At 49.1% G+C, this 12,226-nt stretch overlaps 1 protein-coding gene across 4 annotated transcripts in view; it reads right to left on the bottom strand.

Moving 5' to 3' along the window:
- Positions 1-2,805: 2,805 nt before the first annotated feature.
- CSNK1G2 (casein kinase 1 gamma 2) overlaps positions 2,806-12,226 on the bottom strand; it is a 60,026-nt gene continuing 50,605 nt past the window's right edge. For 2 of the 4 annotated variants that reach the window (XM_083483977.1, XM_083483978.1), the window contains exons 11-13: positions 11,341-11,448; positions 6,284-6,390; positions 2,806-5,976 (exon numbers count right to left, since the gene is read on the bottom strand). In XM_083483977.1, the coding sequence (XP_083340103.1) occupies positions 5,922-5,976; positions 6,284-6,390; positions 11,341-11,448 (270 nt within the window). In that variant the 3' untranslated portion in view covers positions 2,806-5,921. The remainder of the gene's footprint in view (positions 5,977-6,283; positions 6,391-11,340; positions 11,449-12,226) is intronic. The other 2 variants (XM_083483979.1, XM_083483980.1) reach the window with 1 other exon arrangement.

Genomic DNA, 12,226 nt, shown 5'->3' with positions numbered 1-12,226 from the left:
GCAAGGGATTCTTTGTGATTTGAAAAGAGAAATGTAAAGTATTGCACTTGGGCAAAAAAAATGAGAGGCACAAATACAAGATGGGGGACACCTGGCTTGAGAGCAGTACATGTGAAAAGGATCTAGGAGTCTTGGTTGACCACAAACTTGACATGAGCCAACAGTGTGACGCGGCAGCTAAAAAAGCCAATGCAATTCTGGGCTGCATCAATAGGAGTATAGCATCTAGATCAAGGGAAGTAATCGTGCCACTGTATTCTGCTCTGGTCAGACCTCACCTGGAGTACTGTGTCCAGTTCTGGGCACCACAATTCAAGAAGGACACTGACAAACTGGAACGTGTCCAGAGGAGGGCAACCAAAATGGTCAAAGGCCTGGAAACGATGCCTTATGAGGAACGGCTAAGGGAGCTGGGCATGTTTAGCCTGGAGAAGAGGAGGTTAAGGGGTGATATGATAGCCATGTTCAAATATATAAAAGGATGTCACATAGAGGAGGGAGAAAGGTTGTTTTCTGCTGCTCCAGAGAAGCGGACACAGAGCAATGGATCCAAACTACAAGAAAGAAGATTCCACCTAAACATTAGGAAGAACTTCCTGACAGTAAGAGCTGTTGGACAGTGGAATTTGCTGCCAAGGAGTGTGGTGGAGTCTCCTGCTCCTTTGCGTATCAATAGGGAGAGGGAAACGTCATGCTGAATAGTTTGCCGCCTTCTCCTGCCACATATTTCGGACTACCAATGTCTGCGCCCAGCACAGCGACTTAACTTCCTCTCCACTACTTGGGTTTTCCCCAGTGCGGATTTAAAGGTCGGTTGCATTTCCTGGTAAGCGACGGAAGACGTGTCCATTTCCTTTTTTAAAAAGGAAACCTCAGCCTCAAAAACTCCTAAGCCAAGTGGGCAGGGTATAAATAATGAAATGATTGTTTTAAAAAGTATTTTTTGCTGCATGTTTTTGCTTTGTCCTGTGAGCTGGAAAGCGTGATCCAGGATTTTGCCCACATGCGCACAGGCACTCCTACTCTTGCCACCCTGGAAGCAAAATAACAGTGCCTGCACATCTTGGTTTGTGGGGGCTGAAGGTGAACTGCTCCCTGTCTCGATAGCCCTTAAAAACTTGAGGAATCAACTGTAAAACGAAGAGATGAAAATGGTGTTTACGGAAAAAATGGAGACCTTTTTTGGACTATCTCAAAAGTGTTATAGCGATATGAAATCATGAGGCTTTGAAGGAGGAGCAGAAAAAATTGACAAGACATGGGTTAGTAACAAAAATGTAAGTGAATATATACTGTATGTGAAGTAAATTTGCTACATCCTTTGAAAAACCTTAATAAAAAATCATATATTTTAAGAAGCCATGGGACTGCTCCCAGTTGAGTAGATCAGGGCCTAGGTGGGAGAGGAGAAATGTTCCTTTTTGGCAATAAATAGGGGTGAGGCGGATAGGAGTTTCACAGTAGTAGCTCACTTTCAGCATGGACTGCAAGGGAAATCCACTGTCAACATCCAAAGTGGGCAAGCTTCAAGCTTGCAGGACCTAATCTTGGGGGTTTCTAAAAATCAAAACGTCTACCAACCAGCTTTCATGAACATACAACGCGCACCAGGATCAATGGCCTCTCGGATACTTTTTTTAACAGCCAAGGAGCATTTCAGCCTTCACAAAAGTACCCAGATTTTTGCCCTGTCTGAAAGCGTGTGTTAGAAACCCTGGTGGAACAATTCCCCCCTTTTTCTGCAATTGGAGCTCTTTGGACTCCCAACTTCCTGGCCAACGGGAAGCAGCGATAGCAGCATGTGGCCAACAATTCCTCTTGCAAGCAGCTCAGACGTGTGCTTTGCTGGCGCACCTCCACGCGCAAGCACAGTCTACCGTGGATTGCCACCAAGCGCAAGATTGGTTCATGCACAGTGCTTGTGGTGTTCCTACTTGGGAGGAGGGTTGTGCTTCAGTGCTTAGGAGCACCTCCTTTGCAAAGGTCCCAGCTTGTTTCCAGGCAAGGCTCAGAGAAACCTAAAACCTTTGCTGCTGCCGATCAGTGTCAACAATACTGAATTAGCTGGACCAATGGGGCGACTCTTGGTTCCTGCTAAATCAGCCCTTTATTTGGAATCATGAAGACCAGAATGGCTAGGAATGTCTGCTGCCTGAAACCCCAAACAGTGTGGTCTTCCAGGTCCTGGTATGACACTGTAAACCAGGGTTTTCCCAAACTTGGGTCTTTTGCGGCTTTTGGACTACAATTCCCATTATCCCTGACTTGCTAGCTGTGGATGATGGGAGTTGTAGTCTTAACAACAGCTGGAGCCTCAAGTTTGGGAAAGTGCTCTAACCTACACTACACCCTGGGCTATAGGAACTTCCAGAAACAAAATATTAAGAGTACCACACCCTCCTGTTTCAGCCAAAAAAACCCAAAGAAACATCTTTGCAGAATTTATTTTTCAAGTTTTTTTTTAATTTTTTTGTTTTTCAGGGTTTTTTTCTCCTTGTTTTTTTGAATTTTTTTAATTAAAAAAAAAAAAGCCCCTAAATCTCTATGGCTTTCAAAGAAGCTTCAGAGAAAGTTTTATATGCCATTTACCTGTGTACATTTTTGTTTTGCTTAAAGCAGTTAAACTAAAAACTGACAATGCAAAAGTGTCTCTCGCTGCCTCGAGTTTTTGGAATCACATCGGCAACAGATCTTGTCTCTGTGCAGACTCAAATCGATCATAACACCCCCCCCCCAATTTTGTTAAGCAAAAAAAAAAAAAAAAAAGCAATTTTATTTTCTAAAACAAAACCAAACAAACCACCATTGCTGGGTCTGCAAGATTCATTTTGATGCAAGCTTCTGACAATCTGGGCCCAAACGGCAAAAACCACACCTTGATGTCGACCTCTGTCAAGGTAAATCTTTTCAAAGTCTGCCCTTTTTAAAAACCAGAATAATCCACATTGCAACTGGTAATCCAAGCACACTCACATGCACTCTTTTTACATAAACATTTTAATTTTAATTTCTCTTTTACACCCTTCCTGGGACTGGAACTACATTACCACACCCCCCCAAGCATATCGTTTAAGGCTGAATTGTTTAATTCCCTCCCCTCCTCTTTTGCACTGTTTGGGGAACAAGCTCAAACGTTGCACGTATCTAAGGAACCCTATTTTTAGTGAAAGTCGCCAGAATCGAGGATTATAATTTTTTTCTGCCCTTTACCTTAACGCCTCCTCCCATCTTTCCATTCCAATGCCCCCTTCCCCCCCAAACCCACACACCCCTCTTTTGAGGCACTGAGTTTATAAACCTAAGACCAGGTAGAGCAAGACGATAATCTGAATTTTTAATATAGTTCTTTCTCCTCCCCACACCTTGCCTCTTCTTCAAGTAGCCGTAAAAGAAACAATCGGCCATAAAAGAAAAAAAGGGGGCACCCCCCAAAAAAACCCCCACACCATCTTTAAAAGCACACACAACTGAAAACTTAATTTCGGCTTTTTGCAAGGGGTCCGATGTAGAGAGAGGCATGGGGGGTGGTCAGGGTGGGCCTTGCATTCTGGCACTAACTCCCTCCAACGCAACTTGGGGGTCGGTGGGGGGGGGGTCCTGCTGTCCAGGAATGAGAAGGACTAGAAACTTGGATCCCACTGTTAACCAATTTGACTCTAGCACAATCAAGTGAACAAGACGAGGGCAAGCATACACAGCTTTGGTGGGTATTTTTTTTTCCGTGGGGGGTGTGTGGACAGGTAGTGGGAACTGAAGCAACGGGGGGGGGAGTATTACTAGTGAGGAGGTGCGGCAGTTTTAAGACACGTAGAATTGGGGCGACGTGGGTGCCATTTAGTGCAAGAGACCAAGGACCCCCCCCCCAAAAAAAAACTTCCCTGCCCGTCTAATCACAGCCCACCCACCTCACCCAACCATAGCCTGACATTAACAAGTGTCATGATTACAACTTTGTAAGTGGGGGGGGGGACGGCAGGCTTTTTTTCATTTTATTTTAAAGGAAGCAGAACATGCTACTCTGAAATAGGTGCAAGGGAAGGCAGTGCCCTTCTTATTTGTATAAAAATATATTTGTCTATAAAGAAGCAGCAAGGCTTCTCAGTCCTTGTTTGGAAGCAACGGACCCCCCCCCAAAGTGTGCCCGGAAACTTTGCAGGGTGGTTGTGGGGGGGGTCCGGTTGGCTGGAAGAGAGAGGGGGGCACAAACACGCCAAGGTGTGGTCCTAACTGGTGGTCCACCCTTGGTGGGATTTAAAGATGGCCAAGAAACCCAGAAGGAAGGGGGGAGCGCTCCCCACCGCCCCAAAACCACCCCCGAGGAAGAAATCTGCTTTTACCCATTTCCTTGCTCCCTGCAGCAAAATGCACAAGATTTAAAACTGCAGCGGAGAGCCGGACTTCGCAAGACATCCCGTAGCTGAGCAGTTTAGCAGAAACTGGAAATCGTCACTGTGAGTGTCTGATCTGTATTTTTTTTGGGGGGGGGCACAAAAACAACAGGGCGGATTGTCCTCACATGAATTTGTTCAGCCAAAGTTTCCTTTTCACCCCCTCCCAGGGAGCTTTTGCCACAGATCTGTTCTGGTTGGAAGTTTTAGGGGCCACGCTCGCCCCCCGCAGATCAGATTTTGATTTTTGGCTTTGGCCACCCCAAACCCTCTCCATTCTGAACTCCCCCCCCACCCAAAGAAAATTTCTCATAGCAACGGAAGTCGTTTTGGGGGTTCATCTTGGCCGGCAGCTGTTCCTGAGATCCAAGGCCCCCCACCCCCAGCGAGTCAGTGGGTCTTTTTTTTAATTAAAGGATAATCTAGCTTTCCTCAAAACGAACCCCAAAGAATTCTCTAAAGCCCGGTTAATTTCAGGACGCAGGGGCTCCTTGTATTGCTACCCAAAAAAGTGCATTGAGAAATGAAGAGTCGGAAGTGTAAACGAGCCGCTTTCCTCCCCAGACGCGAAACCCCACTTTGCCCCCCCCCAGCCGTGCTCCAGACGGGAAGGGCACCCCAGGGACTTCCCTCTGTCTCCCCTAAAGGACCTTGGCCACAACTAAATCGGCAGGGGTTGGGGGCAGAAACTTGAGAGAGTTGGGAACGGGTGGGGGGCACAAATCTAAAACAAAGATACTTTATGAAATAAAAAAAAATATGATGCAAAAAAGTTTGCATCGCTACAAAAACAGAGGGAAGGGGGGGGGGAGAAAGAAAATAAGGAGACTGTCCCACAAATGCAATGACTAAGATGCAATTTTTAAATTAAGTTAAAGAGACAAAGAAACAGCAAAAAAGGGGGGGAGAGGAGGGATGGGGAGGGAATATTAGCTGCAGCTGACATTCCCAGCATCGTCCCAGCAAATCTTCTGCAAAGAACTGATTCCCGGGGTTCTTTTTTTTGCTTCCAAAAAAATAATTCCGTGAAACCAAGGTGAGGAAGGGGGGAGAGAAGAGCCCAGACAAGTGTGGGTTTTTTCCCCCTTGGAGGGGGGGCAGCTGCATAAATAGTTAATGCTTTTTTCTCTTTGCAAAACCAAGGAGGGGCGCGGGCACTTCCAAAGAAAGTTCAGCGACGTGCTTTTTCTTCCTCCTTCTGCCGGTTCCGCTTCCCTCTGTTGCTGTGTCTCTTGGAGGAAGGGAAAAGAAAATAAAAGAAATATATATATATATTCAGGCTGAGAGTGGGGGAGAGGCTTCCCCTCCTCTCCCCGGGTGAGCCTGCGAGTGGAGTCAAAGGCGGGTTGTACGCCACACGGACCCCTTGCGACTCCGGAGCAGGCGGAGCGGAGAAGGCCCGTCCTCTCCCATCCGACCAAAGGATCAAGATCCGTTATCCACAGACAGGAAGTGAAAAGGAAGAGGGGCGGAGGGTGAAAACGTAGTCCCGAGGGGACGCCGGCCTCGGCCAAAGCGGGGAAGGGGAGCACGTCACTTGTGGCGCTGGGTGGTTTTCCTCTTCCTCCTTTTGAAGAAACAGCAGCACCTGAGAACCGAGGAGAGGAGGGCGTTAGGAGCCGCGCAGGCGGATCAGGCCCAAGCGGGGCACCTCAAACGGGGCAAAACTCCTGCCGCTTCCAGGGAGGCAAAAGCACTTGTGGAATCAGAGAACGGCAGAATTCGAAGGGTCTCTCCCCCCCAGGGTCATCTAGTCCAACCCGCTGCAACGCAGGGGTGCAAAGCAGGGCCAGGACTTGGGGGCTGGATTTGGGCACCGGACCTGAGCTTCCTCCCCCAGGCCAAGCGAGACTCTGGGTGCCCCCCCCGTGCGCAAGAAGACTTGGCTTACTCACTTAGTGTCATCAGCCACCTCGACCTCGGCGGGGGCGGTGATGGGGGCATTTGAGTGGCCGGCAGTGGGGTCATCTGTGTTCAGCTCCCCGTTGGTCGAACTCATGACCTGAGGAGGAAGGGAGAGGAGGCAGGTGAGATGGGGGAGAGAGTGCCCAGTGCTTGCACCCCTCTGCCTCTGGGGTTTTGCACAGGAATGCAGAGGTCAGGGTGCATTGGCCCAAAGACAGGACCCCCCCAAACGCAGTGCGTAACATTGAGCCTGGCATTTGGAGCCGAGTCCTTTCCAGTGAAAAGCAGCAATAATAATAATAATAATAATAATAATAATAATATTTATACCCCGCCCATCTGGCTGGGTTTCTCCAGCCACTCTGGGCGGCTTCCAACAGAATATTAAAATACAATAACCTATTAAACATTAAAAGCTTCCCTGAACAGGGCTGCCTTCAGATGTCTTCTAAAAGTCTGGTAATTGTTTTTCTCTTTGACATCTGGTGGAAGAGCGTTCCACAAGGCGGGCACCACCACCAAGAAGGCCCTCTGCCTGGTTCCCTGTAGCTTCACTTCTCGCAGTGAGGGAACTGCCAGAAGGCCCTTGGAGCTGGACCTCAGTGGCAGAACGATGGGGGTGGAGACGCTCCTTCATATATACTGGACTGAGGCCATTTAGGGCTTTCAAGGTCAGCACCAATACTTTGAATTGTGCTCGGAAACGTACTGGGAGCCAATGTAGGTCTTGAAAGACCGGTGTTATGTGGTCTCGGCGTCCACCCCCAGTCACCAGTCTGGCTGCCACATTCTGGATTAGTTGTAGTTTCCGGGTCACCTTCAAACGAAGCCTCATGTAGAGCGCATTGCAGTAATCCAAGCGGGAGATAACCAGAGCATGCACCACTCTGGCAAGACAGTCTGTGGGCAGGTAGGGTCTCATCCTGCGTACCAGATGGAGCTGATAAACAGCTGCCCTGGACACAGAATGGACCTGCGCCTCCATGGACAGCTGTGAGTCCAAAATGACTCCCAGGCTGCGCACCTGGTCCATCCAGGGCACAGTGACCCCATTCAGGACCAGGGAGTCCTCCACACCTGCCCGCCCCCTGTCCCCCAAAAACAGTACTTCTGTCTTGTCGGGATTCAAAGCAAAGAATTCAAGGGCAGATACTGAGCCCTTTTTGGTTCGGAGAGGAGCAGCGACCCGATTTGGGTAGAAATGTGGGGTGCAGAGTCAAAATTCCAAAGACATTTTCCACCAAAGCAATCGCACAAGGTTTCGAAACCGCTTGCACCGCAAGCCACAGGGTTTGGCTACTCCCTGCGAACCGTGGATCGGGGGAAGAAATCAGGAGTCGGGCGCTCTTCCTTCCCGAGGCTGCGCTTTGATGCCTGGCGCAAGGAGAGCGACCTGGCTGCCTTCGTTTGCAAGCCAAGCCAGGGTTTCTGATTGCTGGGGGGGGGGGTGGCAGGAGAGCAGCCGCTGTGCACAGACCCTGGTTGGTGTTGAGCCAGGCTGGGCAGATTCGAGGGTAAACCATAGGTGGAATGAATCTGCCCCTGCAGCTTGATGGAGGTAGAAACTGTCTCTCATGTCTTGTTACACTGCTGTTTCTACGGGGATATACGCTCGGTATTTATCACTCCTGTTATACAAAAATCTCCAAATGGGTCCGAAACTTCAATGTCTAAAACTCCTGGTAGAGGATAAGGATCTAGAGATCACGCTAAGGGTGGCCAAATTCTGTGCGACTGCCATAAAACTTAGGGAACAAGCTGTACTACCAAAATGATTAAGGTTTTAAATGACAAGTGATCAAGATTTAATATATATTTTTAACTGCCGCTATATCTGTATTGGAGGGACGCGGGTGGTGCTGTGGGTAAAAGCCTCAGCGCCTAGGGCTTGCCGATCGAAAGGTCGGCGGTTCAAATCCCCGCGACGGGGTGCGCTCCCGTTGCTCGGTCCCAGCGCCTGCTAACCTAGCAGTTCGAAAGCACAAAGTGCAAGTAGATAAATAGGGACCGCTTACTGGCGGGAAGGTAAACGGCGTTTCCATGTGCTGCGCTGGCTCGCCAGATGCAGCTTTGTCACGCTGGCCATGTGACCCAGAAGTGTCTCCGGACAGCGCTGGCTCCCAGCCTCTTGAGTGAGATGGGCACACAACCCTAGAGCCTGTCAAGACTGGCCCGTACGGGCAGGGGTACCTTTACCTTTATATCTGTATTAGGGACATGGGTGGCAACGTGGGTTAAACCACAGAGCCTAGGACTTACTGATTAGAAGGTCGGAGGTTCAAATCCCCACGACAGGGTGAGCTCCCGTTGCTCGGTCCCTGCTCCTGCCCACCTAGCAGTTCGAAAGCACGCCAGTGCAAATAGATAAATAGGTACCACTCTGGCGGGAAGGTAAACGGCGTTTCCATGTGTTGCTCTGGTTCTCCAGAAGCGGCTTAGTCCTGCTGGCCACATGACCCGTAAGCTGTACGCCGGCTCCCTTAGCCAATAAAGCAAGATGAGCGCTGCAACCCCAGAGTCGGTCACGACTGGACCTAATGGTCAGGGGTCCCTTTACCTTTATATCTGTCTCTGTTATACCCAATTGTCTCTGTTATACCCAATTGCAATTCAATGTATTCCTGTTGTGTTTTATGATTTTCCTGATATTGTTAGTGAGCCGGAACTGGTCTGTGACTTTAATAATAAAATTCAATTCAGTTGAGCCAGCCTGCACTGGGCAAAATGTGCAAGCAGCCCAGATCTGAACTTGAGGGATGAGAGGGTACATTACTGAAAAAGGCTGGCTCATTTTCAAACCATTATTCTTAGTACCACACAGGGGTTCCTCAAAGAACATACTCAATCACAGGACAGCTGCAACCAACCAGGTTTATAGTCCACTTTTTAGAGAGAACTGTGTGTGGTTCAAACCCCTCTCAGGGCCGGGCGTTGAACCAGCAACACCACCTTGCTATTAGCTTTATCCAGAAAACATTTTTGTGGCTCTCGCTGCAGAGCATTACATGGTGCTGGCTTTTAAGAACATCGGAAGATGAACTGAAAACCAAACGGAACCCCAGGTTTTCAGTCTTAACATTAGAAATTCTGAATTTCATGTGCAAACCTGTAAGGATTAAGAAACCACTGCCAGAAACCAAGTTTAGCACTTTCTGGGTCAAAATAAAAAATTCCTTCCAGTAGCACCTTAAAGACCAACTAAGTTAGTTCTTGGTATGAGCTTTCGTGTGCAAGCACACTTCTTCAGATACCACACGAAAGCTCATACCAAGAACTAACTTAGTTGGTCTTTAAGGAGCTACTGGAAGGAATTTTTTATTTTGACTATGGCAGACCAACACGGCTACCTATCTGTAACACTTTCTGGGTGTTCACGAATATCCCCCCCCCAAAAAAAATATTCCATTACACGCCCCAACTTCTCTTCTCTAGCCCCTCGTCTGAGAAGAGCTTCCTTCAGTCTCTAAAATTCCTTTGCGGCCACAAACAATTAATATCCCAAAACATTGCAACAGGACAAAGCTTGTACAATTTTAGTTTCCCGTTTACGGAATTCCAGAGCTCTTGCCTCTTACATAAAAGGCTGTGCCGACAGTGGGATTCTGTAGGGGGCCAGGATATTATTATTGTGGCTGTTAAATATTATTATTATTAACATTGTTATTGTTAATACTATTATTAAATAATGTTATTGTTATTGTTATTCGTGCTGTGATAAGAAAATGAAATCTTTGTCGTATGTATTCGGTAATAAATGGCAAAAGCTGGAAGGATATCTCGCTGAACTCTTGAAACCAAGGTCCTGGAAGAAAGTCAACCCTGTCGATAGTGAAACATTATCCCTCATTCTGGGTTTGCTGATAGAAAATAGCGGTGTTTTTTCTCTGAATCATGCCTTTCAGGGAACAAGTTGCTGTCACAACAGGAAACCCACCTTCATAAAACTCTGCTGCGGATTTGCAATGACAGAGAGAGAGTCCCTGAATTCTTTGGGGTGTGTGTGTGTAAATATATACCGTATTTTTTGCTCTATAAGATGCACCTGACCACAAGACACACCTGGTTTTTTGAGGAGGAAAACAAGGGAAAAAAATATTCTGAATCTCAGAAGCCAGAACAGCAAGAGGGATCGCTGCGCAGCGAAAGCAGCAATCCCTCTTGCTGTTCTGGCTTCTGGGATAGCTGCGCAGCCTGCATTCACTCCATAAGACGCACACACATTTCCCCTTACTTTTTAGGAGGGAAAAAGGGAGTCTTCTAGAACCAAAAATACGGTATATATAATTTTATTCTGTTTCTAAACAGTTTTGTGAGGTTTGTTTTTTTTTAATTATCAAATGGTATGTAGGTTTTATGAAATAAGTAAAACAGACAGGAGGTTTTCTTTAAAAATAAAAAAATACCCACACCCACGCTCCCCGTCTTCACCAAAGAAGTTTGCCATGGGGGGCGGCGAGGAGGAGAACAGACGCTGGGCTGCATCCAACCTTAGTCCTACTCAAGAGTAGACACACTGGAGTCAACAGGCACGAGTCCTAGTAATATCTGCGGGTGTACTCCAAGTAGGATTTATCGGTGTAATGCGCCCCCCACGGGTAGGCTTGCAATATTTCCACTAGGGCTCCGGAAACGTTTCGCACTAGCCCCCTTCCCAGAAAAATGGGGGGGGGGGCACATCATGCGTGGACACAGGCAGAGACAGGGGCGAACACATAGGCGGACCCGATTCACCATCAAGGGAAGAGCTGTGCACTCATTTTCTCCAAGCAACACTGGGGGTGAGGGGCATAGGCGAGAGAAAGCAGCAGGGCCTAAAGAGAGGGTGGCAGCCCACGCAAGTCCTACTCCAGAGTAGACCCACCGCCATGGACGAACCTGCGGAAGCCGAGTCCCAAGAGCAGAGCCATTGAAGTGAATGGGGCCAAGTCCGTTGCATCTGGGACGGTGGCAATGTTTGCAGGTGCCAATGGGGCTTGGACAGCGGTTTGCAGGTCATGCCCACCCCCTGCCAGCCCCACACCCTACCCCATACGCCCCTCTAATGTACCTGCACGGACCCCCCAAGCCTGCTGGCCGCAAGGTGCGTTCCTAGGGCTTCCTCGGGAGGCTGCTGGCCAGCCTGAGGGTCCCACACCTCCGTCCCCTCGGGGGACTGCTAGCGACGGGGGGAGGAGACGAAAGGGGGGGTGACAAAGGCGAGAGAGGGGTCAGAAAAAGATGGCGGGGTTGTGGGGAGAGGCGACAAAGGGGGAAGAGGGAAAGAGAGAAAGGAAGAAAAAACAAAACGAAAAAGCATGCAAAACGAAAGAATATAAAACAGGCCTGGACGCAAATTCCCCCAGAAGAGGGGCAGGGGGCGTGGGGGGCACCGGGTGCGGCTGAACTACGACTCCCAACCTCCACTGCCCACTGGGCTCAAGGGCACCTGGGGGTCTTCCACCCTCCTCCATCCCTGAATTGAAAAATGGCGTTCTCCACTTTCTCGGAAAGGAAGGCACCTCTGGAGCGATAATGGTTCTGCCCCCCTGCTGCCCCAAACTGCCCCTTCTTGCCTTGCAGGGGGGGTTTCCCAGCCTGGCTGGCCTCCAGCTCCCAGCGCCCCTGATGGCTGCCGGTTGCTGGCACCCCGACACCTGCAACGCCACAGGTACCCCAACCCTGGGAGTGACCGGCGCCGTCTGGAAGGGAAAGGGGATGGCGATCGGAGCCCCTGTGACCGAACCCTGTTGGATTCACAGCCGCTGCCAAGTTTCACTAAGCGCACGCAGGGCAGGCGTGCCTCCAAATCCAGGGTTTACCAAATGTGGGTCTCTGGCTGGTTTTTTGGGGGGGACTACAAATCCCAGAATGCTTTGCTAGCAGGGTCAGGGATGATGGGAATCGTAGTCCCAGAACAGCCGGAGACCCACGTTTGGGAAACTCTTGACAAATGG

This window comes from Podarcis liolepis (assembly GCF_965112155.1).
Source record: "Podarcis liolepis genome assembly, chromosome: 18".
NCBI classification, from domain to species: Eukaryota; Metazoa; Chordata; class Lepidosauria; order Squamata; family Lacertidae; genus Podarcis; species Podarcis liolepis.
This window is presented reverse-complemented; position numbering and strand designations above follow the sequence as displayed.